The sequence below is a fragment of the Aulonocara sp. 'chitande type north' Nkhata Bay genome, linkage group LG20 (genome assembly GCF_057382095.1).
Source record: "Aulonocara sp. 'chitande type north' Nkhata Bay isolate Kocher_YH1m ecotype deep benthic linkage group LG20, A_spYH_male_GT1.1, whole genome shotgun sequence".
Classification (NCBI taxonomy): Eukaryota; Metazoa; Chordata; class Actinopteri; order Cichliformes; family Cichlidae; genus Aulonocara; species Aulonocara sp. 'chitande type north' Nkhata Bay.
In genome coordinates, this window is record NC_141363.1 from 34,730,297 (window position 1) to 34,756,582 (window position 26,286).

A 26,286-nucleotide genomic window follows, 5' to 3' on the forward strand; every position below is an offset into this window, starting at 1 on the left:
CAGAGAAGACAACCTTAGTTAAGATTGATATACACCTGTCATAACTAATTGCATTAAAACTAAAGAATGATTAGAACTCTCTTACCATCTCTACCTTTCCTTCCCTGTCACTCAACCACTCTGAACGCATGATTAATGTGCAATAGGTAACATATAATGTTGTGGGGATAAACACTAAGAAAACATATGGATAAACAACTGCAACATACCTTGCCTTATCAAGCAACATAAACTTTTCCTTAGTTTAAAAGATAAAAACTCATTTCAATTAACATCTTTGCATGATGCAAAGTCTATCTAAAGCAGTGCAAAAGGCAAATGAGGTTATACGAGTCTTGTCGAATATTCCTGAGTTGGTCTAATCAGTGATCAACAGGCCGTAAAGAGAAAGGCTTCACAAGAGAGCATTTTGGATTCTGTGGAAAGAGATTCTGTGATTGATGTTTATAAGAGATGTTATACAATTAAGGGTTAACACGCACAATTCAGTGCCAATCTCTTTCAAAATCCATCTAGTGGAAAAAAGACTCTTTCACAATTGAGCATTCCGGCTTCTTGAAAGGTTATAATTTGCTTGATTTAAACATTAGCAATCATTCTTATTTTATTTTTTCCACTGATTACCAAGCAGCTCTTTTGTTCTAAATATGATGGTTTTTCATATCAAAGATTCTAGTCATGACTGTCTTTCAAGATTGCAGCAACTCAGCCAGTAAAACACAGCATGGAAACCTAAGTAAAACATATAAATTAAAGTAAGCAGTGAGCATAATCAACTTGTTTTTTTGTTTTTTGTTTTAAAAAAAAATTCATTTATGGAGTTAGTTTTAGGTTTGGATTTAACAAATTCTTATTTTTTATTTTTTTAATCTTGTTATTGTTTTCTTTCAGACCATGAGCGGATCGGAAAAGATTCATCATATGAACAGGAGGGGAAGGTTCAGTTTGTTATAGATGCAGTGTACGCAATGGCTCACGCTCTACATAATATGCACAAAGACCTCTGTCCTGGAAAAGTTGGCCTTTGCTCCAAGATGGACACTATCAATGGCACACTGCTTCTCAAATATATCCGCAGTGTCAACTTTACAGGTATGTATTCCTAATTCTGATAAAGCACATAACCCTAACCCATTTTGCCGTGTGAAAACAAGATGGACATGAAAGTCTGGGAAGTATTTTCAGCTAAAGTATCAAATAAAATGAAATGTCTTTCCTTATAAACAATATTTATCATAGGGATGTGTCAATATATCAGTCAACCATCAAAACAGGACCAGAATACCTTATAGATGTGAGTAGTACACAACTTTTTGGTGCATTTTTGGGTTCACTAGCATATTTGTGCAGAGCCTTTAGTTATATACTATGCAGTGGTCTCAAATTATCAGGCGTCTGAAAGTAAATTATTTCCAGGAAGTACTGAGGCTGAGATCCGTAGGAGGATTGACAATCACCAGCAGAACAGCATGTTTTATCATGGTTGATGATGTGCAGGAACTGCGCTTTGTGAGATTTCCTGCCTTATCATGTAAGCATTGAATTGCCCACACAGGAGATCTGCTGCTTTAAGTACACTTGCTGCTTAAAATTATATGTAAATGAGAGTGGGAAGCACGTTAACATAAGGCACAACAGAAATGGGCATCGGTAGTTTTCCAGTAGTTGTCCAATGTAAAGTGTCACTGGCAAAAACAGGATGCAGTTGTCTCTGAGACAGAAAGAGATATGAGTTGATTACATTTAACGTAGCTTCATGACTATCCCTGAACTGTGACGGTGTATGATTTGAGGGAAATCCTGTTGTGCTTATAAAACTTTATAAAGGTCACAAAAACTGGAATTTTTCAGACTTTAATAAGCAAATGTCAATACATATTTCGTCGAGTTGTTCTTACTTCTCAACCTGCTGCCTCCATAGTGTAGTGGTTAACATATTCATTTAACAAGTGAAAGGTTGCTGAAGCAGTTCTAGCCAGGAAAACAAATCCTTTCGTCAGGAAGGGAGCAGCTAATAAAGTAGCTTTTTCTCAAACTCAGAAGTTCAGCTTCTCTCTGTCTCTTTATAAAACTGTAATACTTAAACGTAGAGAAATACTGTTTACCACTAGCTGACCCAAGACAAAAAAATGGATTTCATCTGGTTTCAGCATGTGATTAAAACTGCCACTGTTATTTGCATAATTTCACAAAAGCCTGTATAATGACACTATGAAGTAGATCCGACCTTACCGTATTAAAAAAAGGTACATATATACACAGCATGGGCATGAAGATAATCTTGTAGTTTGCAAAGATTGAATAAACAACATATGAAAATTTGAGGTCTACCTTAGGTCAGTGTAAGTAGTTATAACAGCTTGAGTTAATTATATGACAAGAGAAGAGGGCCATGCAATCAAGCAGAATGCAACATGAGTGGTCTGACACAGTCTCCACCTGCTCCACCCTCACAGATAATTATATAGTAATGGACACATTTATTTCTATGACAATTATAGAGTGGGATCTTTTGGTCAGGGATAATCATTCTACAGCTAAGTATGTGACAAGAATAATATACAGTAAATTACACAATTAAGAAAGTTGTCGATGAAGCAAAAGAAAATCTGCTCCACTTCTTTGGAATCCAGACGTCAGTTGCTAACGTATCTGTCTGGAGCTTGGCCAGTAGCTTCGATGAATCCTACTCTTAGTGTTTATAAGCGGGATGCTTTCACACATAAAATGCTTACATTCAATTCACATAGACCTCTAGTGGCTGTAGGAATTACACAGTTCAGTTACACATTTCAATCACTTACAAATGAAGTAAACAACACTGCTGCGTCTTATAAATAATTCCTCTCAAGGGGTGGGGAATAAATACGCATTTTTTAAGTTAATGTGTTGGAAGAAGAAAAAAATGAGCAAGCATAAATATCTGAACAGCACTGACAAGGACCTGATTCTAAAAGCTAGATAAAGATATTCTTAGGTTTTCCTTATCTTGGAAGTACCAAGTTTGGCAACTACCTTTAAAAATAAGTCCAACTGGCTACAGGGTCATGAGCACCCAAGATTCAATAAATGATAAAGGCTGGAAAGGCTGGGACTATTGCACACCATAAACTTTTAATGAAAACCTTGGGCAAGAGATAGCTGTAGGATGCACTGCAAAAAAGGTAAGCTGACTGTGGCAGTGTGATATTCTGGATAATCTCCTTCTGGTAAACTCTGGGTCCTGGCATGTGGCATGAGGCATGTGGATTATATAAATATTGTTGCCGACCACATATACCAAATCATTTTTACCTCAACCCATTATTTATTTTCTCACCAATTGTCAAGAGCACCTGTGTCACATCAGCAAAATCACTTACTAGAGAATTTGACTTCTTTTACCTTCAGAACTGCTTTAATTGTTCATGGCATAGAGTCAAAATAGTGTGAGATTTTGTTCTATTTTGACACAATATTTTTCACATTTATGACATGAATTTACCATTCCACCTCACCCCAAAGGCGATTTGGAAACTAGAGACTTCACTGTCATGTTCAAGAAACCCGTTTAAGATTATTTGAGCTTTGTGACATGCACATTATCTCGCTGGAAAAGCCAGTCAGAAGATAGGTACACTGTGGTCATAAACATTGTCAGAAACACTACTCAGGGCTTTCTTTAATCTTTACTACTACTATTTTAGTACTAAAATGTATTACGAAAATATAACACACAACATTCTACCAGAACAACCAAAACATACAGTTGATACAAAGTATGATGGATCCATGCTTTCACATTGTTTACACCCTACCATTCAAATGTTGCAGCAAAAACTGAAACTCATCAGTCAACGCAACATTTTTCCAATCTCCTGTTGCTGAGCTCTGTTTCCTGTTCACAGCTGACACAAGTAACATCTAGTGTGGTCTTCTGCGGCTTTAATCCTTCAAGCTTTGATGTGTTGTGTTCTCAGAGATGCTCTTCCACCTACATTGATTGTAACAAGTAGTTATTTAAGTTCATTTTGTCTTCCTATCCTATCAAAGCAGATATCAGTGAGGTATTTCGCACAGAGAATTCCTAGATAATGGAAAATAGATAAAGGATGCCATGTATAGTAAACTAAAAATAATGTACCACTGTAAACTGATGATGCAAATCAAAGTAAAGAAGAATCTAAGTTTAAAGGCATTCTCTTCTTCTCATTCTGTTCACATCTGTCGACAGCAGAACAATTCTCTTTACTAGATGATTTTCAGACCATAATCTTTATTGTAGAATTTGTTGTGCAGAAAGATCACAGTAGATGAGCATTTCCTGAAATACCCAGGCTGTGAGTCCAAGCTCCAGTCAAAATAATCTTTCTTTCCCATTCTTATGATGAGTTTTAACTTCAGCAGTTCATTTTGAGCATGTCTAAATGCAATGAGTTGCTGCTATGCAATTGGGTTATTAGATATTCGCATTGACAAGCAGTTGGGTGGGTGTACTTAATAAAGTGGCCGGCAAGTGTATTTTTGTCGTAGCTGCTCAATTGTTTTTGTGCTCTAAATGGTACAGCATTCCAGCCTTAATTTCAAGTGCATGACCTTTCGCTGTACCTGTCTCCTGATTTGCCAGATTCCCTTCCATGCATTATGTGATTTTTACCTAATAACTACATAGGTGTTCTCTGATGGTAGTTGTCTGTTTGTAATGGAATTTGCCATACTGCAAAATTGTTCAGGAATTGTTTCAGAAAAATGAAAAAGAGTTCAAGGTGTTAACCTGGCCTCCAAATTCCCCAAAGAAAGGAATTAAAAATGTAAGTCCTTGGTTTGTTTTTTCATTTCCTACAGACAACCATTATTTGCTTTTAACAACCTTTTCTTGACTCAACCAAGTACAAAGTAAGGATTTTAAACACAAAACACCCCCTTAGCCTCCTACTGTAAATACAGTAGCAAACAGCAGTTATTAAAGACCAACAATCTGCTCCATCTGTAAAACAGATGACAAAATTATATGATATACCAGACAGGCATCCAACTGCCCAGTGATTAGTCAGGGCCTAAATTTTGTGTCTGTTTGACTTAAGCAAACATGAACTCATTCGTTCTTGTCAAGGATAGTAAAGTTTAACTTGACTCTTGTGTTTGCAGCTTCCAGTTTTCATCCCTGATGGATACTGAAAGGAAACACTGCAGAACTCAGGAAATTTGTCTATGTCAAAAGTGTTTGTGAGTGTGCTTATTACTGTGCAAGGAGGTCAATCCATATTTGTGCAAAATTAAACAAATGGAATAGGTAAAGACATTGTTTAGATTTGTATCCAGGAGTCATCTTTGGTTAGTTCTAAAAGATCAATCCTCATAGCACCATAAAACTTTAATCAGCAATGCTATATGTATAGATGTGCAGTACAAAATTAGTGTTCTTCAAATCTTTATGCATTATTTTATTCGTGGTTTTATGTTACTGGAAGGTTTGTCAGCACTGAAGCCATCGGATTTTCAACAGCGATGGCTAGAAAATCAATGCTTCACATTACCGGAATCCTGCCTAGCTCGCTTTGCTTTTAAGAGTCTTTCAGTTCACAGAATCGGAGCCTAAAAGCTCTGAACAATGTCAGCATCCATATGATCCCTGTGTATTATGGGAATTTTCTATAGACATACACGCTGACTAAAGGATACCCAAAACTTTACAAATATTGTACATGAAATTGATACTTTTTGATCCATGATTATTATCTATTATAAAGTGAAATAAATTGATATTGGTTAGATTTAAGAAAAAGTCCAAACTTAATTCTGTTTAATACTATTTTTCCGTTTAGCGTTATAAAGTAAACCTCGCAGACCATAAATCTGATAGTAGGTAAGTAATATTAAACATGTCATAATTAAATATTTGTCTTTTAGTCTGGGGTTTCAACATAGCTATTTATACAGTATGTTTCAAATTGTCAAAGGAATTACTCCAAGTTCTGTTTCTTACGGTCTCCTGTGGTGGTGTGTCTATTAACAGCCCAGAGAGTGGGTCTGGGAAGAAAAGATAACCCAAAAGCAGTCAACAGGCATTGCATTTACACTGACACATAAGAGGATGGGAGGGCACAACAGTCAGTGGAGGGTATTATTTACATGTCGGTGTTAAACAGAGACAATGGTATCAAGGGTCTGGAAGTCAACAGTGGAGTAACAAAATCAAATAAATAAACAAATAACACAAAGGTGAAAAGGTCAAATTTTCATATACACTAGGGCCGAACAGCTACCTTCTGGTTACAATATTGCAACCAGGAACAACAGAATGTTAAAAGCAAAAGATTAAGAGAAGTGACTCTCTGTCGATATTCCTGACCAAAATGCTATTTGTTAGGAGGTTTAGTCAGTGCAAATAGGGTTATGCAGAAGTTTATGAGTTTTTGGGAGGATTTTTTTATCACTTGTCAGATAAAGCATGTCTCATATCTTCAGAGCGACATATCAAGTTAAAATACGAAAACTTGGGAAATTTTATATCTTTATATATTCCAGAAAATATCACAAACAGTAATATATTACTCTCAATCCAGGACTGACGTTCATGCGTGGTATGGAGGGAATTTTAAACTTCACTGATGTATGCTTAGACTGCTCATTTTTCTGTTTGTTTATTAGCCAGAATACACCAACACTAGCATGACAAATTTCACAAAACATACTGTAGATGTGGAGCAAATCATATGTAGTGTTGATCTGGATCGTATTCTTAAAAATGTTCAAGTATAACAAATTTAAGCTTGCAGTGTGTGTATATACCATAATAACAGATCTTAAGCAAAACACCAAACTGTGATGGTCTGATACTATTTGAAAGACTACATTATTCTTGAGCCCAGTGTCATAAAAGACAATAAAAGCTGAAGAGTAAATACCATCCATCCATCCATCCTCATCCGCTTTGTCCGGGGCCGGGTCGCGGGGGCAGCAGCCTAAGCAAAGAGGCCCAGACCTCCCTCTCCCCAGCCACCTCCTCCAGCTTATCCGGGGGAATACCAAGGCGTTCCCAGGCCAGCCGAGAGATATAATCTCTCCAGCGTGTCCTGGGTCTGCCCCGGGGCCTCCTCCCGGTGGGACATGCCTGGAACACCTCACCCAGGAGGCGCCCAGGGGGCATCCTTGTCAGATGCCCGAACCACCTCAGCTGGCTCCTTTCGATGTGGAGCAGCAGCTGCTCTACTCTGAGCCCCTCCCGGATGGCCGAACTTCTCACCCTATCTCTAAGGGAGAGGCCAGCCACCCTTCGGAGGAAGCTCATTTCTGCCGCTTGTATCCGCGATCTCGTTCTTTCGGTCACTACCCACAGCTCGTGGCCATAGGTGAGGGTAGGGACGTAGACCGACCGGTAAATTGAGAGCTTCGCTTTTACACTCAGCTCCCTCTTCACCACGACGGACCGGTGCAGCGTCCGCATTACTGCAGCTGCAGCCCCAATCCGTCTGTCGATCTCCGGCTCCCTTCTCCCATCACTCGCGAACAAGACCCCGAGATACTTGAACTCCTCCACTTTGGGCAGGAACTCATCCCCGACCCGGAGTGGGCACTCCACCCTTTTCCGGCTGAGAACCATGGCCTCAGATTTGGAGGTGCTGATCCTCATTCCTGCTGCTTCACACTGCGAACCGTTCCAGTGCGAGCTGGAGGCCCTCACCCGATGAAGCCAACAGAACCACATCATCTGCAAAAATCAGAGATGAGATTCTGAGGCCACCAAAGCGAAAGCCCTCCGCCACTTGGCTGCGCCTAGAAATCCTGTCCATAAAAATTATGAACAGAACCGGTGACAAAGGGCAGCCCTGGCGGAGCCCATCACCCACCGGGAACGAGTCCGACTTATTGCCGGCAATGCGAACCAAGCTCTTGCAACGGTTGTATAGGGATCGAATGGCCCGTAGCAATGGGCCAGACACCCCATATTCCCGCAACACCTCCCACAGGACACCCCGAGGGACACGGTCAAATGCCTTCTCCAAGTCCACAAAACACATGCAGACTGGTTGGGCAAACTCCCATGCACCCTCAAGTATCCTGGAGAGGATAAAGAGCTGGTCCAGTGTTCCGCGACCAGGACGAAAACCGCATTGTTCCTCCTGTATCCGAGGTTCGACTAACGGACGAACTCTCCTTTCCAGCACCCTGGCATAGACTTTCCCAGGGAGGCTGAGGAGTGTGATCCCCCTGTAGTTGGAACACACCCTCCGGTCCCCTTTCTTAAAGATGGGGACCACCACCCCGGTCTGCCAGTCCACAGGTACTGCCCCTGATCTCCACGCAACATTGCAGAGGCGTGTCAACCAGGACAGCCCTACAACGTCCAGAGCCTTCAGGAACTCGGGGCGGACCTCATCAACACCAGGGGCTCTGCCACCAAGGAGTTGTTTAACTGCCTCAGTGACCTCGCCCCCGGAAATTGGCGGGTCATTCCCCTCATCCCCAGACTCTGCTTCCTCCTCGGAAGACGTGTCAGTGGGATTAAGGAGGTCCTCGAAGTATTCCTTCCACCGCCTGACAATTTTCTCAGTTGACGTCAGCAGCGCTCCGCCAGCACTATACACAGTGCAGGTAGAGCACCGCTTTCCCCTCCTGAGACGTCTGACGGTTTGCCAGAATCTCTTCGAGGCAGTCCGAAAGTCCGAAGAGTAAATACTGAAAAGATAATCAGCAACACCTTGGGGCCCTTAATCTGGCAAATTGATTCGATAATAACCATCGAAAGGTGGTCTGGGAACTGTAGCGTCAGTTCTTGCAGTACAGAAAGCCATGCAACTGGAAAGCAGTACTGTCCTTAGATTTTTTGTAATGCGATTTAAAAAAAGATGAAGCAAGAAATAAAGTTCACTAAGATGGCATCAATGGTCAATGGTCAATGGTAACTTTATTGTCCCTGATGGGAAATTGATTCGCAGTATGTCAAAACAAACAACAAACATACAACCAACACATCACGTACACTCATTAAAAAAATACTATAATATAATATAAGCCTGATAAAACAACCTAGATATTCCATCGAAAAAAGTGCAATGTGCAATGGCAACAACACTTACAATTTAGTGTTGTTAATTAAGATAATAGCACTAGGTACAAATGACAATTTGTGTCGCTTTGTCTTCACTGCAGTCATTTTATAACGACGACCTGATGGAAGCAGTTGAAAATCGTTAAAGAGAGGATGATCTGAACACAACAGGACAGAAGTTGCCTTCCTCAGCACCTGCCTGTTATAAAAGTCCACAAGCAGGACCTGAGACCTCCCTAAAATCTTGCCCGCCACTTTAACCAGATTGTTAAGTCTGGTCTTATTATCCATGGACATACTACCGTACCAAGCAATGATACAGAAAGTTAAAACAGATTCAATAAAACTTTTATAAAAGAGAGTCATCATTTCAGATGAAACATTAAAACCTCTCAACCTCCTTAAAAAGTACAGTCTTTGTTGGGCCTTTTTCACTGTAGCAGCAAGATGTGACTCAAAGGACAGGGTCTTATCAAGAACAACCCCCAAGTACTTGTAACTATCCACCATTTCAATGGCTGCACCATTTACCACTGTAAGCTCAGGATGAGGGGATGACTTCCTGAAATCTATAACCATGTCCTTGGTTTTCAAGGTGTTAATCATTAAGAAGGACTGATCACACCATGAAACAAACTCCTCCACAACAGGCCCATGGGAATCCTCTTCACCATGAAGGAGGCTTACAATGACTGTGTCATCTGCGTATTTGATGAAATGCCTATTGGCCTGTGTGCTGCGACAGTCATTAGTGTACAAAATATACAAAAGAGGAGAGAGACAACAACCTTGTGGTGAGCCAGTGGAAGAGTTCAGCTGTTTGGAAAAACAGCCGTTTACTCTCACACACTGAGATCTATCAGTTAAGAAGTCTAAGATCCAACCAACGAGATTAAAATCAACGACGCCAAGCATTTAATGCCAAAAATGCAAACGTCATAGTGACGCAACAAAAGAATATTGGATACTGCCCACGTTTCAAATGACCTGCAATGTGAGTACTTGTTAATCATGCCCATGCATTAATGTATTATCCATTTGATTTCCATGTTAGTAAGAAACACTTAGACTCAGTCTTCAGTTTCCTCAAAATGTAGCTCTCCCAAGATGTGAAACTAATTGATTAAGGCAATCAAATTAGTGGAAATACACATCCTACTCAAATTTCTTCTATTGCTGAGGTGAGCAAGAAAATCTTCATAATTGCAATTACTGCCTGCTGTTGTCTCAGACATGCTCTCTGGTTGATACACCAGGATGACACTAATGCAATTACGTTCTATGGATTTTGATGAGACCTCTGACAAACACAAATCTGCACTGGTGGAGAGAATACATCTGGTCTAATGGCTTGACTCACAGGTTTCCAAATCTGGCTAACAGGTTCAAACAACAATCAACAATCAATAGTGTGACCTATTAAAAAAGAACAAAACACTCAAACAAACAATTCCCTTTTTGGTTATCACAGAGGACAGTACAGTCAATACTTGTGGAACATGATAAACTCCCGCTAGTGCTGGAAAACACTGTCAAGCGTCTGCATGATTTTTATGTTATATGTTAAAGAATTTCTGACTAGTGTCAGATTTCATTAAATGAGAAAAAACAAATATGGTATACCAAACAGCCAAACTGAGATACCATTATTGGTTCATTTATAAGTGAGGTGGCGGGCTCTCATCACTAATTCTGTAAATCTTCAACTCCTTAAAACACAATTTTATAACAAGTTGAAGCGCAAGAGGGGATTGTAGGTTGGCTCGGAAAGAAAAGCAGGGACACGAGAGAGACCTCAAAGTGGTAATCAAAATCAGTGCTGTCATTCGTTAACACTCTGAGTGGGGACCTACTGGATAACACTCAATGGGGCAATAAGCAGAATGAAAGAGTGTGAAATGATACGGGAACATGAACAGACAGCAGCCCTGGCCCTTCTCAGAGGACCTGGAGAACATGCCTGTCAACATCTATTTTGCTGCAGTCATTAACACTATAGCAGCACAAAGTTGAAGTTCCCCTTGCAACCTCATTTAATTTGAAAATCAAACCTTGAATTTTTATGGCAATGTTCAACACTGGATTTCAGCTTTAACAGTATCCTCTTTAAAACAAAATAACTACACTGCTTTTTTTGCCTTTATGTTCTTTAGGAATTGCTGGCACCCCTGTGGTCTTCAATGAGAATGGAGATGCTCCTGGTCGTTATGAAATCTACCAATACCAGATAACAAAAAACACCACAGAATACAAAATCATTGGTCACTGGACAGATCAACTCCACCTAGACGTATGTATTTTTAAACTGTTAGGTATGTCTGAAATATCGTATGCTTTCTTCTAATGTTCATTAATAATTGAACTTTTAAAAAGTTCCACAAAGTATGAGTTAACATGTTGAAGTTGAAGTTAAAAAAAAAAAACACCTGGCTTTGAAACTATAATCACTTGTTTCAACTACTGGACAGACTGAGAAACTGAAAAAAAATTCCACATTGTGAACACTGTTTGCAAGTGCTTGCTGGCAGTTGACTTCAAAGTTATATGTGATATGCTAAAAACCTCCATATGATTGGTTTGGTTGATAGAAAATTGCCTTGGTCACCTGTAGTGTTCATGGAAGATGTTAATTTGTCCACAAACACCCACCCACTACTTGCTAAACTGTACTGAAACTGTGGTGTATAAGACACTTTTATGCTAACCGTATACCAAGTCACACTGCCAGTCCAAGCGACACCACAATGGCAGTGCACACCAACAGATGTGACATAATTTTTAGCTTTGAACAATCGTTCATTTCTCTATTTTTGTAACCTGGTGCGTTGGACCGGTGCCACAGCAGCTGGGTTGAAAACATAAGTGTGCAATCACGTCTTTTTCTTTCTTTTTTTTACCGTCATTTTAATAATATATTAGCACATAACCTTAAAGATTATAGAGGTTATACATTGGAAGATCTTGCTGCAACAGTTTGAAATCATGTGTCTTTGTGGAAAGCTTTAAAAAAAAAAAAAAAAATCTCCACTCTGTTTTTCCAAATCTTTGCTTCTGGTTTCCCTGTATCAGCGCTGATGTGGCGGTATTGCCTGAATGGCAACATCTATCTTTCAGAAGAATACTGCGGTGGATACCTGCACCTTAAATGTGTCACCATATAGCAGTTTCACATGAACCGACCACAAAATGGATGGAATACTGGTGCTTTAATTCAAACCAGAACCCATTAGCTTTCAAAGTAAAAGTTGCACCTTTTGAAATGTGTTGCTTTCGGCACCTTCAGAGTAAAAGTTGTGAATTTTATTTTGAAGGAAAGGAAAAAGGCACTGTTTTTTTTTTTTTGTTTTGTTTTTTTCAAAGTCTCCCTTTTTTTTTTTTTTATTGCATCATACTTTTTAATTTTCACTACTATTCAGTGATCTGGGTCTCTTCAGTAGTTAGTGAATCTCTTCCATGCAAACTATAGGCGACTTCCAGAAGCAATCACAAGGTTTTTTTGGTGTCCTCTATGTGAAAAATTTCATCTGGCAATAGCCAGCAATCACTTCCCATCAACAGCGAATACCTACTGATGGAAAGTTTCTGTAGTGACTGGTTTCTAGGCCTATGTGACTGGGGCCTTAACATAAATAACTAAAAACTAAACTAACTGTAAAATTTATAGTGTCATTTGGATTAAACCCATCCCAACAATGCTAAACCAGTCTCTAAACTTGTGGTCATTACATGTGACATTTACAGCAACAGAAAACCCATATGTAGTAAAGCTTAATTTATGCACTTCCTCATAACTTATCCCTAATATCCAAAACTATGCTAAATACATCTTGCTTATATGCAGCTTTATAGGGAATCATTCAACACAATAGTGACTCAAATCTCAAGAATTTATAGAAACAGAGATGCTTTGGGTCAAAAGACAGTATTATGCAGCGTGACCACATTTACACTCAAAATCATGGCGATAGCAGTAGGTGTGTAATGGAGGAAACAACATTTTTACACAACTATTTGCATCAACCTTTTTTGACATTTGCTGTCATTCTTTACACACTAATACCAATTTCCTTTTTAATGTATACATAGTGCACAGAATCTGCAGTGTCTGAATATTTAAGCATCAAAACTACTATATTTTAAATGCAAAATCCTCTGAGGAAAAACATGTTTCCATCATGTTTTGCTATTAATGATTCTTAAGTCTCCCTCTGTGTGTTCTTATTTTGTTTACATGCATACTGTAGATAGGATTTTGGATTATCATAGACATCAAGAAGCTGAGTTATGGCAGTACACACAACACCAGCTCACCAACATCAGTAGCTGAGAGCTCTAAGAAGAATAAGAAATACCATAATTTTTGAAATGTCAGAACAATCATTTAACTATTTGGGTGTTTGAATTAAACTTTCCTGTCCATTTCCACACCCATTTAAGTTAATAAAACTTAACTTCGATCCAATGAAACCATGCTAATAACTATAAATAATAGTCTCAATGTAACTCATATCATGTAGTAAGTGTCTTAATATCTTAATTATTTTATTAATAAATATTGTCAATATTCTTTCAATAATAACCTTTTTAATGTACTTTCAATTGTACTATAATGAATAACTGAAAATATTTACAATTATATGATTAAAATATAGGAAGATATAGTAAATTATGTCAATAAAATACACAATACTTATGCATATTCTGCGTCTACTACATTTGAAAAAGCCAAGTATATCGATAGGAAATAGATTAAAAAACACACACAAATGTGAAAAAATGTTTTGTGTAGACAGAGTTACTAAAGCTCTTTTTTTCTTTTACCTTTCCATCTAGACTAATGACATGCAGTGGCCTGGTGAAACACAAGAAGTCCCTTCCTCTATATGCAGTCAACCCTGTCGTCCTGGGCAGCGCAAGAAGACAGTGAAGGGAATTCCTTGTTGTTGGCACTGCGAGAATTGTGATGGTTATCAGTATCAGGCAGACAATTACACCTGCAAGATGTGCCGCTTTGATTTGCGTCCCAATGACAACCACACTGGCTGCGTTCCCATTCCCATTATCAAGCTAGAGTGGAGCTCACCATGGGCCGTGATACCAGTCCTCATTGCAGTCTTTGGGATTATGGCCACTCTGTTAGTGGTTGTAACCTTTGTGCGTTACAATGATACACCAATTGTTAAGGCATCTGGTCGAGAGCTTAGCTATGTGTTGCTGACAGGTATCTTTCTGTGCTATGCTACAACATTCCTTATGATCTCTGCTCCTGATGTGTTCGTATGCTCACTGCGAAGGATTTTCCTTGGTCTGGGTATGAGTATAAGCTATGCAGCACTGCTTACCAAGACAAATAGGATCTACAGGATTTTTGAGCAGGGCAAGATGTCGGTCAGTGGCCCACGATTTATCTCCCCAGCCTCGCAGTTAGTTATCACATTTAGTCTGATATCAGTGCAGCTCCTTGGAGTGTGCATCTGGTTTGGTGTTGACCCATCACAAGCCATCATAGACTATGTAGACCAGCGCACAGCAAATCCCGACATGGCCCGTGGCGTCTTGAAATGTGATATATCAGACCTGTCTCTCATCTGTCTGCTGGGTTATAGCATGCTTCTGATGGTCACCTGCACAGTTTACGCCATCAAGACTAGAGGGGTTCCAGAGACATTCAACGAGGCCAAGCCTATCGGCTTCACAATGTACACCACCTGCATTGTGTGGCTTGCCTTTATCCCCATCTTCTTCGGGACCTCACAATCAGCGGAAAAGGTAAATATCAAATTTAAAATTTGCTAGAAGAGTAAGGTCACAAATTGAATTAGTCCCAGTTGTGTAACTGGTTTAGAATGGTATGATGCCAGTGTAGTCTGTATGCTTTCAACAGCAGTTCTCTATTTAAGGCTACAATAGTCTAGTGAATTCACTTGTGCATGTTCACGTCAGTTTTCCATTTGTAGTTCTTTTATATTTCCTGTGCTTTTTATTATGAAGAAAATGGCCACTCAAACTGTTTGTTGTAAAGCATCAGCTCCTTGTGTCTGTATATGTGGAGCTATTCATCATGAGCTGATGGGCTTTGTGCTCCACTGTGGGATTACAAGACTTTTAAAGTGGGCTTGTGAGAATAATTCATTCACCTCAAGTTTGCTTGGATATGTTTTCTTTAATTGTCTTTCTATGTGTGTTTGACTACTCAGTATTTGCACCCAGTGAAGCTGAATCAATCACTGCACATTCATGCACACAGAAATAGAGAACGCATGTTTGAGAAGTAGCATAAAATTACTGTGGCTGTTGATGTTGCTTGTCAGTTGAAAGTGAATTGCAAATTAGCTCTTACAAGTGCTAATTTTGAGGTTGCACAGAGCAGGTGTACATCTAAAAAGCAGAGAGTGAAAAAGTCAAACCACCAACTGCAACAGAAGCTTCAATATTGGAGTACTATAGCCATAATAGCAGCCTTTGGGTTGTTAATATCATAAAAAGGTGGGGATAAATTTGCATGAACATTGGCTACCAATATTCTGATAGTAACATCTGGAGTTTTTTGGAAACAAAGCTCCTTAGTTTGAAAAAAAGAAATATAAGGTTGTCTTACAATGGATAGCAGTTTTTTTGTGAACATGCTTGCTGCCATTTGCTATGGTAATTCATGAACGTAAACACAGCCACTGATGAGGCAGCGAAGGTGAAAATCACTTCTGGCCTTCATTTGTATGTCCAACAGTGAAAAGCAGGGGGATGAAACGATAGGAGAAATTATTCTCTGTATTAGGGGTTTTAATTAAATTGAACTGGCACATATACAAATCAAAGGCATGTTGAATGACTGAAGGTCATATATGATTTACACTGCAAGCTAAATCTTTGGACAGTCTAACAGTAAAAAAACAAAACAAAAAAAGCATCACAAACTATGACGACTGATGAAAAAGGCCCTTCACATACATTGTTGTATTTGCCAGCCATTCACTTTAACAGTGATCAACAGATGAACTATGTTTTATTTATTCAGCAAATATTATTCTAATTACACCCATTATATATAAATTTATAACTGATTCTCACTTTGCATAAATACATTATCAGCTGTAGCTTCACCCTACAATTTTTTATATTATGTAATAGGAAGATTTGTTGAATAATGCTGCTCTTAATTTCATTATTTTTAAATGAACAAGGAGAGAGCAACAAAAAGTGCCTTAGTAACAGCACAGTTATCTCTAAGGAAGAGATTTAACAATTTTTTGCAGCTGAAATCTTAACTTGTCACAGTTTAGATCCGTTAATGATCGCTGCATTGGACTTAGGTGGTATAATTCCACTGAAAGTGCTTATGCTGGCTCTTTACACTGAACTAAGCCATCTTTATCACACCTATGCTTTCCCTACTGAGATTCAAAATAACGTCAAAATGTCTGCCATGAAACAAGTCTGTTCCTTTCATTATGTGTCAGTATGTATTTTCCCTATTCATGAGAGAAGAGGCTTGCCATCCAGCTTTGTCCTGGTATAGCTGCTACTACCGGCAGACAATGGAGCCCTCAAAGCTGTCGCTGGATGGGCCTGTCATAAAAGAATAAGTATTAGACCAGACATATTAAAACATTAAATTTGATATATTCACAGTCAAAGCCTAAAGTCTTAAACACAAAGGCTGGTGGGAAACAACCTAAGTTAGAATATGGTTTGGGATGAAAAGGCCATAGAGCTGCATGTTTCAAATGACACAGTTTCTCAGCCAGAATTCTGGAAGTCTACTGATTAAGAGCATTTTTCAAGAAGGTAAAAGCTTCTTTAGGCTGCTCCCTTATTCACAAGGAGTCACCACAGCAGATGGATGGCCTATCTGAAGTAGTAGCAGTGGGTATTGTCTGTGTATTTGGAGTCTGGAGAGTTTTTTGTTAAAAATCATTTTAGTTGATTTCACGAAAGTCTAGAAAAATAAATATATAACTAAACCAAAAAGCCTGAACACTTTACCAAGGCTTGGCAACTTTGTGGGAGTGTGATCCAGTGATTGTGTTCACATGGGTCACAAATAGGTAGGGTTACCTCTGGACAAGGAATGCATAAAAACAAAAAGGAGCAATCTGACTTCGATGAAAGTTCATAATACTTTCTATGTCTGGTCCTGTTCTTTCACTGTGCCAATGGTGAAGATTGGTAACCATTTCGGCACGTCAGGGAAAATTTATGTCATAAAGGCTGATAGAAGTGGACAAGGGTCTTGGCTGCCCTCACAGAGTAACTCCACTCTGTACTCTAGAGGGCTAGGGTTCCAAACTCACCCTAGGCCATGTGTAATCTTCTCAGGAGATTACAACAATCCCCCTCTATCACCAGGGAATGCTCGTGTGCTGTTTGCAGTAATGATGGAGCACAAAGCTCTGTCACCTCCATCTTCCACTGACATCTTTTTTTCTGACACGGCTTTAGGCAGCTTAATTTCAACAGAGCTTCTCTACATTTTGGTATTTTTTTTACATCAACATGACATGGCATTGCCTTTCCACTTGAACTAACTGAACACTCTACAATATAATACCTATAGAATCCAAGCAAAACACTCATTGATGCTACACAAACCACCTTGTAACTTCCAATGTTATTTTTGTCTTGTGCTACAACACTGACATCTAGTTGTACTGATGGCCATTGGACTAGTTAAAATTCTGTAAGAGAAAGGTTGTGAGCAGAAGAACTGGATGAGTGTAAAGCCCTTTGACACAACTCTGATGACTGGACAACTGGGTCTCTCAAGGGTTTTCAAGGTGTGAAAACCATTTTTTTAGCAACCATATGTTTTGAGGTTTATGGAGATGAAATAAATTGCAAGGGCAGTCCAGATTTTCAGAGTAATTTTCTTTTCCTAAAGAAACCATACAAAGAGAGCGACATTAAGCAATGCGCCCACTACACAGGGGTGGCTGTAGCCCATAGGAAAACACCCTAAAATCTCTGAGCCACCTCTTTTCTTGGTTTACTACATTATTAAATTGATATTAATAACATTTACACAATATATTAATATAATCTAATACAAGTACAGAACAAATAACATAAGAATAACTAAAAAAAAGAATAACACCAAAACCCCTACAATAAAAAAAAAGTGTGATTCATTCAGGCCCCACATCACAAACTTACAGAGCTTAAAGACTGCTACTAATGTCTTAGTGCCAGATACCACGGGACATTTTCAGGGGTCTTGTGGACTATGCCTCAATTGTTCAGTTATTTTGGCAGCATGAGAGGGATCTAGTGGATATAAGGCCAGAGGTTTTAATGTTATGGCTGATTGGAGAATGTCACAACTGTATGTTGGGAAACATCATCTATAACTGTTGACAAGAGCCCTTTTGGCTATTCCCATGTCAAACAGCTCAGTCATTTGTGATGTCTGCAAATGTAATGTCAAACAAAACCTTGGGCAAATCTCTTTGAAGGATGTTTCTCAGCTGTGTTTCACTGTACACTTACTGCCTTGTGTTCATCAACTTTAGAGAGGCAAAGTAAGCTGTTCTCTACTTCCCCTTTATTCAATTAAGGTTTTCACGCAATGATATTGGGAAAAAGATGAAGTTGGATCACAGTTTCTTTGTTAAATTCATGAAACTAACATTTAAATCCAGGACACTGTATTTTCATATTTTGCACTGGTTTTGCACCTTAAACAGAAATTTAAAGCATGTCATAAAAATTAATCGATGCCAAATGTTGTCTACCTACTAACATCTGCCCTGACTCGTCGCATTCTCTACAGTAACAAATTAGAGATGTACTGTGTATGAGTTCTAGGGTGATTATCATAAATGAAAAATTTATGATATAGGCCTTTTTATTATGCTGTAGGCCGTTTCTTTCCACTCCCCAGTTGTTGCCTATAGCTATGTATCTGCTACCCAGCTGTGAGTAGCAGCTGTCACTGGCTTCAGAAAACACACAATGATGTTGTCTAAAACCTCAGGGTAAAAACATCTATGCATCAGGGGGGCTTTTTTTTTATATGCATATCATAAAATAAACAAACCCTGAAATGACGGTAGAAGTCAGGAGTCACCAGTTTACATAAATGTTCCTGTGTTCCATCACAATTTGCTATATAAGATGTGAAACATAGAAATATCGTCCACTAAACTTCCTTTTAGCTAAAGGAGAGTGACTTCATTCTGTAGCTTGAACTGGGAAGGCTCTGAGCAACACTCGGTCTTGTTATGTACGCAGTTTAATTTGAGACTATCGCATTTCTTTCCATGACACAGTGCTTCCAAAAAATATTATTATTTTGTCTCTATTATCTCTTTTATAATACAGATGTACATCCAGACTACAACCCTAACCATCTCTATAAGCCTCAGTGCATCGGTCTCTCTGGGTATGCTCTACATGCCCAAAGTCTACGTGGTTCTTTTCCATCCAGAGCAGAACGTACCCAAGCGCAAACGCAGTCTAAAGGCTGTGGTCACTGCAGCCACCATGTCCAACAAGTTCAACCCTAAAGGTGGCCTGAGGCCCAACGGAGAGGCCAAATCTGAACTTTGTGAAAGTCTTGAAACACAAGGTTGGTATCACACAATGACATCCATCCATGCAACAAAGGAAAGACAGGTCAACCAGCATCTGTTAATGCACTCTGTATGCAGAAAATAATGAACTCCTTTTAAGTGAAGATTACATTTTTCTTTAACAGATGACAAAAAGAACGATGGGAATAATTAGAAGTGATAGGGGTTGTGTCACATTAGCTTCTCACTTGCACATAAGTGACGTAGTAGTTAAGTGTTCCCTTCAAAAAAGACTGGAAGTTAATTTTCTCTATTTGAAGGATTATTTTTTAATTTTACTGTATGCAATAGCAAAATAGTTAAATTTTCAAAAACTATATTGATACTGGATTTGCCAGTCAGAAGGTGTGGCAGGGGGCCCATACTATTCTGAAAGGGATAAAAGCAAGGATAACTCAGTGTTGGAGATGAGGATATTTCAATCACCAAGACAAATGGTATGAACAGGCAGTGCCTGTGTGGGGGCAGGAATAAATCCAGTCTTAAGGTACTGATTTTTTACTCTGACAAGCTGAACAATATACCATGATATATATCCGGACTAAAAAAAAAGACAACTTACACTTATGTGTATGTTTTCTTCCTATCTTGAAAGGGAATTGTTACAGTATCTTATCCAATTACAGAACCCATTTATAGGTGCTGAGACTTAACCTCTGGTTTAAACTGTGAATCTAACAACTGCTCTTTGTGCTTATGTGTCAGATTGTGTTGAGGGAGGGGAGCCTTGTGAGGGACTTTAGACTCTCAGGTAACCTGATTAGAAAATAACTTTGCTCTTCTGTCATCCGTGAGCACTTTTTCCTGTTAATTTCTGCTAATGTTCACCACAACACCTGTGCCTGCCTACACAATGCAAAAAAGCATCCCTGCTAAAATTCAGCACCCTGAATGACATAAAGCATTAATCACACAGTCACAAATCCACCCTGGACCAAGGGATATTAACTTGGATAAACAAGATTGGTGTGTGGTGCTGTAAAATGGCCAATCAGCATGGTAAAGCCTGTTAATGTGAGAAGATGACAACCCTCTGCCGGAGAGGAGACAAGCGATAGCCATGTGTCCCCTGTAATTTGTTTCCCTGTTGACAAAAGAAGGAATTTGTGGTAATGGGACAACAACAACAATAAGAGTGAACAGGAAAAGACAGATGGGTCTGCCAGCTCCAATTCTTTCTGGACCATCTATTCTTTATCTTGGCCTCGCAGCATATAAATATTCAAATAAGGTTCATTTATCAATGCTTTTCTTGGAAGATATGCTTTGGATGAAATGGCAAGAATACCGCCCCCATTCACCCACCCAGTATGGCCCTGACAAATATACCAGAAGCGTTTACCATTGCACATCTCTCCTCTGCAGCACTTTTGCCCCTACTCTGGCTTTCAGCCGTCTTCTGATTGGATTCATCCCTTCTGACATATTCAATCAGCCAAGGCTGCTGTAGGCAGATTGGCAGATTGGTAGTGTGATTACCACCACAGAGCATGCTCGCTGAGGACAGTTTTACTTTTAAAAATTACACATACACTCACATTTGCACAGACATATGTGTGCAGACAAGCATGACTGCACACATACTCATAGGTACTGTATGTATGACAGTCACATTTGACCAGTGGTTTGGGTTTGTTATGATTGCTGTGGTCTGCCCTCTGGTCATCTGACTTATGTACTTCATTCACAGCTCACAAATTTCCACAAACAATGAAAAGAATAATTAGAACCATTACCAAACGTTGATAGCAAAAGCTATACGGCCGGGACAGATCACATATCGCCTTAATTGTATTTTACATGTAAAACACCACAGTTAAGAATGGTAATACATTGACTGCTGCATGCTTTGCTTGATGCACATAGAAACCACAGGTCGTTGCATGCACTAAAATACTTGCATTTGAATGGTTACTCCCGTATTTTATGCTACTGCTGTGAACTGCTTGGTAGTTTAGTAGTTTGTATTTTGGAATTGCAATTTAATAGTATAATCTAAAAAAATAGAGAGTTTTCCTGATTTTACTATGCTGTAGAACCAGGTACATATGAGTGCAAAACTCAAGTGACTCTGAATAATTTTGCATTGCTGTCAAATCTTATGATACTATGTTTTTAAAATGTCTGCAATATTACCAGACAGACTTATCTCAAGGGAAAACAAGAGGAAAACATGTAAATATGATGCATCTGTATGTATACACAGGCAGGAATTGTTACATTTTTATTTACTGTCAGCGTTGGAAGATGGTTTTATACTGGCACCACAGATGTTTTCGTGACTCCTCAAGGCACCCATGCCAAACTAACAACAAAGCATTGAAGAAAAAAAAAAAAAGAGCTGCTGTAGTATTTTAACCCAAATTCTAACAAAGCAGTTTTCCTGCCTAAACCAAGATCAGTATTTGTGGTGAAAAGAAATGATAATACAAATTAATACATTAAATGAATACTGTTACCAAACATAAATAATATACCTGTAAAATGTGAGGATAATTCCATTTCACGTCATATGTACATTATATATTTTTTGGATTTTTAGACTAGATCTAATAATGTCATTTGGAGGTTTAAAGGATTTTAGATGAGGATTCCTTTTACATTTAACAGATATTACTTTTTAATATAAAAGTAATTTTACTAAATATTTTCAAACTATTATTATTTTAATAAAAAAAGAAATCAAAAGATTAACAGTAACTAATCATTTGGATAAATGAGCCCAAACGTTATATACGCCATAAGAAAATGAACAGAACCTCTTCTTTAGAAACCAGCACATCCTCCATAAACAAGGGAACATTTATTACCATCCAAAAAAGAAGAAACGGACAGCTCTTTAGATAAAAACAAGCTGTTCCTCTTTTATCATACTTTTATGATATATATTTATGTTGGTTGCAGCTTTTATTAGATGGGCTGTGATTACAGATGTTGTTGAATTTGTGCATTTTACACATCACTAACAGTTTATTTTGTATCTTAGACGTGAGCATGCGAGACATTAAGATAATTTAACATTAGCATCAAGCTATTAAAATTAGTTTCACTTGTGCTTGTTTACTTGAGTCGTTCATAAGGAGAACTTTACAAAAATCAGAATTCCAACACTATGATTGCCTATTTGAATCTCACCCATTGCATTTTTAACCCTTCTTTCTTCTTCCCTATTACTACAGTGTTGGCCTCAAAGCAGACATACATAAGCTACAGTAACCATGCCATCTAAGACCGAGATGAGCCGTGGAAGAGGAGAAAAGGCCTGCCTGAGGAGAAATCACCTGATTGTGGGGGCATATTGGGGATACACTGGAGAACTTTCAAGCTGCTACATCAGAGGATTGGGGTGGAAAGATGGGAATTTGTCACTCCAAAGGATGTCATATTTTTTTTATGGAATCATGTAAAGGCTTGGATGCAAATTTTATGATAAATTAGTAGCTTGTAGGAGGGAGAGAAGAGATGTAAGGGAGCTTGGGCAGTTAATTTTCCTCTTCCCACCCTGAGCATTGATCAGTGACGTTTCCAGATGCAGGCTGAATGAACCACCTGGAGCCTACAGATTTTTATTTATTTTTTCTGAAGTGTATAGAGCACAAGTTCAGTTCTCTCTGATACTGAATTGTTTGTCTCATTTCAGTAAAAACAGGGGAAAGCATTCTGTTTTTATCAAATGCAGCTGACGAAATGAAGTGGTGTAAAAAAAAATGTAGTAGTTATTTTTGGTTACAGGTGTATTTGGAGTTGAAAGCTGCAGTACTCTTCAGACTGTACATGCCTTACGACAGTACACTCAGTATTCCTACATGAACTAAATATATCTGAAACACATGAAAATAAGGCAGTGGGTCTCCCCAGTAGTTTTTTTTTTTACTGTTTCATAATAATGAGGACACCACCGTTTTGGCAATCCTAGTGTACAGTCCCAGAGCATGCTTATGGGAGCATCACGTGTACTGTGCTGTGTTGTCAACGTCTATGGAATGCAACATTTGTCATCGTTGTCATTCACAGTGGAGATGTCATTTTTGGGGTATCCCTCTGCTGAACGAAAATAAGTCAAACAAACCAAACACAAATTGCCATGCAATAGCTCTATGGTTGACATCACATTCCATAAATGTCAGTCAGGACTTGGACACTTGACTGTAAACATCTGAGATTGAGGGGCTCTTATTTATCATGCACCTATTGAAGCCTTTTGAAAGACTGTCAAAATTTCACTTGTAGCGTTGAAAGTAATTGACAAATTTAGCCTAAAAGAGTTTTGATTAAAATTCAATAAGATTGTAAGACTTGTAATAAAGACTGTATACTCTGTACCTTAATGCAGGGTATTGTGATATAGTAGATTTTTAAAGAAAAAAAAGACAACAACAAGCTGTTGTCATGCCAGACATATTGTTATTAAAGCCTGACAACATATGATAAATGGGACAGAAGAAATGCACTACAAGACTAATCTGTGTGCTTGCAAAAGATTTTTATGGAAAAAAAAAATGCATTCCTCTTCTGGGTCTTGGATTTTATGCCTGAAGTGGAAATGATAAAATATATTTTTAAAATAATTTTTTTGATTTAAAACAAGGCTCAAGTAGCTAGCCGGCGTTAATACCAATTTTGAAAAGGTATTGACTTAGTTCAGACAACTGGTCAAAAAGTTCAAACATAATTAGCAATATGATATATTGTTTCAACATATACTGTAACAATTTAAATTAACATTCAATCCATTGTCTGATTTTTATATATATCAATAAAAGATACAGCCATGCTGTACTAAGTAGTAGCAAGTTCACCTTCCACTTGGCAGCTATCTTAATTATTTCTTGCTTCCAGCAAACAATTTGACTTTGTGTTTAACAAGACCCACCTATTTTTCTTTCCACAGAAATTGCTGGAAACCCAAATATAGACAAAAGGCCATAAACATGACACCAGCAGGATACACTTCTTTGTTTGTGTATAAAGGATGTGCAAAAAGAATTGTTTGTTTAAATGTTAACCAGCCGGTAGTTTCTCAGGTTTACTTTGAAGTATTTCTGCCCCCTAGTGATCAAGAGTTTCTAAGTACCGCTTTAAATCTCTACAGTGATACATCACTGCTCCATGCCTACTAGTTAATTGGTTTTCACAGTACTGAACATAAAAAAAAAAAAAAATCAAAGGTATGAATACTTGCTTGATAAATAAGGGCCACTGCCTTCATTCTGTGCCTCATATCCATTAAACTACTTCTGGTAAATGTTCCATGGTTCTTTCATCATGTTTGTGTTGCCAGTATTACCTTTCAGTTGTTCAGTTTAAACATTATTACGGATGAATTCAGTGTACAATTTAAAATGTGTAAACACCATTACTGTTTCCATTCTCTAAAATATTACTAATAACAGTATTTTCTGGATTTTTTGTCTCATTAAATGTTATCCTCAGTAATGCAAAAATTGTATGTTGCATGTCAAAACCCATAAGAAAGTCGTGTGGTAAAATTGGAGAGAAAGGCATAAAGTCCAGACTACTGCAGAGGATTATAACTTACAAATATTTTGCTTTTTGATCAATGATTCTCTCAGCTCTCAGCTTCAACGAGTCTAAGGTGTTGCGCAAATGTTGTTTTCTCATTTGATAAAGTATTGTTTGTGGGATTGTTTGTGTTTGTGAATATGATCATTTTACTGCTTTTTTGCCACGACCCCCCTCCCCACCTACTTTTATTTTTCTAAAACACTGTCTGTGTTACAAAATAGAATATGTAATTGCTGACTGAAATTAAATGGCAAGTTAATGTATGTTATTAAAATTGATTGATCATGTCTGCTTTATGTACCAAATTATTAAAAAAAAAGAGAAAAAAACAGTTACAGTGCCTGGATATTTATGAACTATCTATAAAAATAAAAAAAAGCTGTGTAGAGCATGTTCATTTTTATACAAGATATTTCTAATAAAAAGATTGTTTTGTTAACACGTTGTTGGTGTGTCTTCTTAGTGAGCATTTCCTTAGCAAAGAAAGCAACATTTAAAATTATTTTTATGAGTATTCTGTTGTCTTGTAGATTAAATGAATGCCTACTTATGGTTCAGTCACAATATAGTAAAAAATAGGACACAGGTTGTAAATCCAACACTAACAATCTGTGGATAATCACTTTCTAATCACAAGGCAGTTGCACAAACTGTTAATTGACGGAACCTTTCTCCAAGCGATCAAAGTCTGACTACAATAATACATACAGAAAAAAACCCAACAATCATATAACCCCCTATGTGCAAGCACTTTGGCGACAGTGGGAAGGAAAAACTCCCTGAGAACTGAACTGAACTGAGAAAGGCCAAGACTGAAAGCTTGTGAAAAATGTTCAAATAACTACAGGCTGGGGAACTATTGTTCAAGACTACTTTAAACATTAACAGAAAGTCTGAGTCCTTGGAAGCAAAACATAAAGAAGTAAGCAGTGTTTTGAGACTTCTGTAGAGTAGTGTATACCGTAGGCAAGAAGAAAGTATTTTAAAGATATAATTTTAAGTTAATTTTAAGTGTTACCCGTTTGTTTGTTGTAAGTAAGATGATGGCTTTCAAATTATCCGGCACTGCTGCATAATTTCTATACCTCTGTTATCCCTAGCTATCAACCATTTATGCTACTCACAGAGGATGCAGAGATTTGTAATTGGTTTTTTTTTTTT

The 26,286-nt window shown here is 38.2% G+C and overlaps 1 protein-coding gene across 3 annotated transcripts in view; it reads left to right on the plus strand.

The window, feature by feature from the left end:
- The window catches only part of LOC147306095 (metabotropic glutamate receptor 4-like), a 201,107-nt gene extending 175,538 nt beyond the window's left edge, over positions 1-25,569 (plus strand). For 2 of the 3 annotated variants that reach the window (XM_086276114.1, XM_086276115.1), the window contains 5 exons: positions 892-1,092; positions 11,185-11,321; positions 13,865-14,800; positions 19,349-19,595; positions 22,779-25,568. In XM_086276114.1, coding sequence (XP_086132240.1) covers positions 892-1,092; positions 11,185-11,321; positions 13,865-14,800; positions 19,349-19,595; positions 22,779-22,828 — 1,571 coding nt within the window. In that variant the 3' untranslated portion in view covers positions 22,829-25,568. Of the gene's footprint in view, positions 1-891; positions 1,093-11,184; positions 11,322-13,864; positions 14,801-19,348; positions 19,596-20,304; positions 20,351-22,778 lie in introns of all 3 variants that reach the window. The other variant, XM_086276116.1, reaches the window with a different exon arrangement.
- Positions 25,570-26,286: the final 717 nt, after the last annotated feature.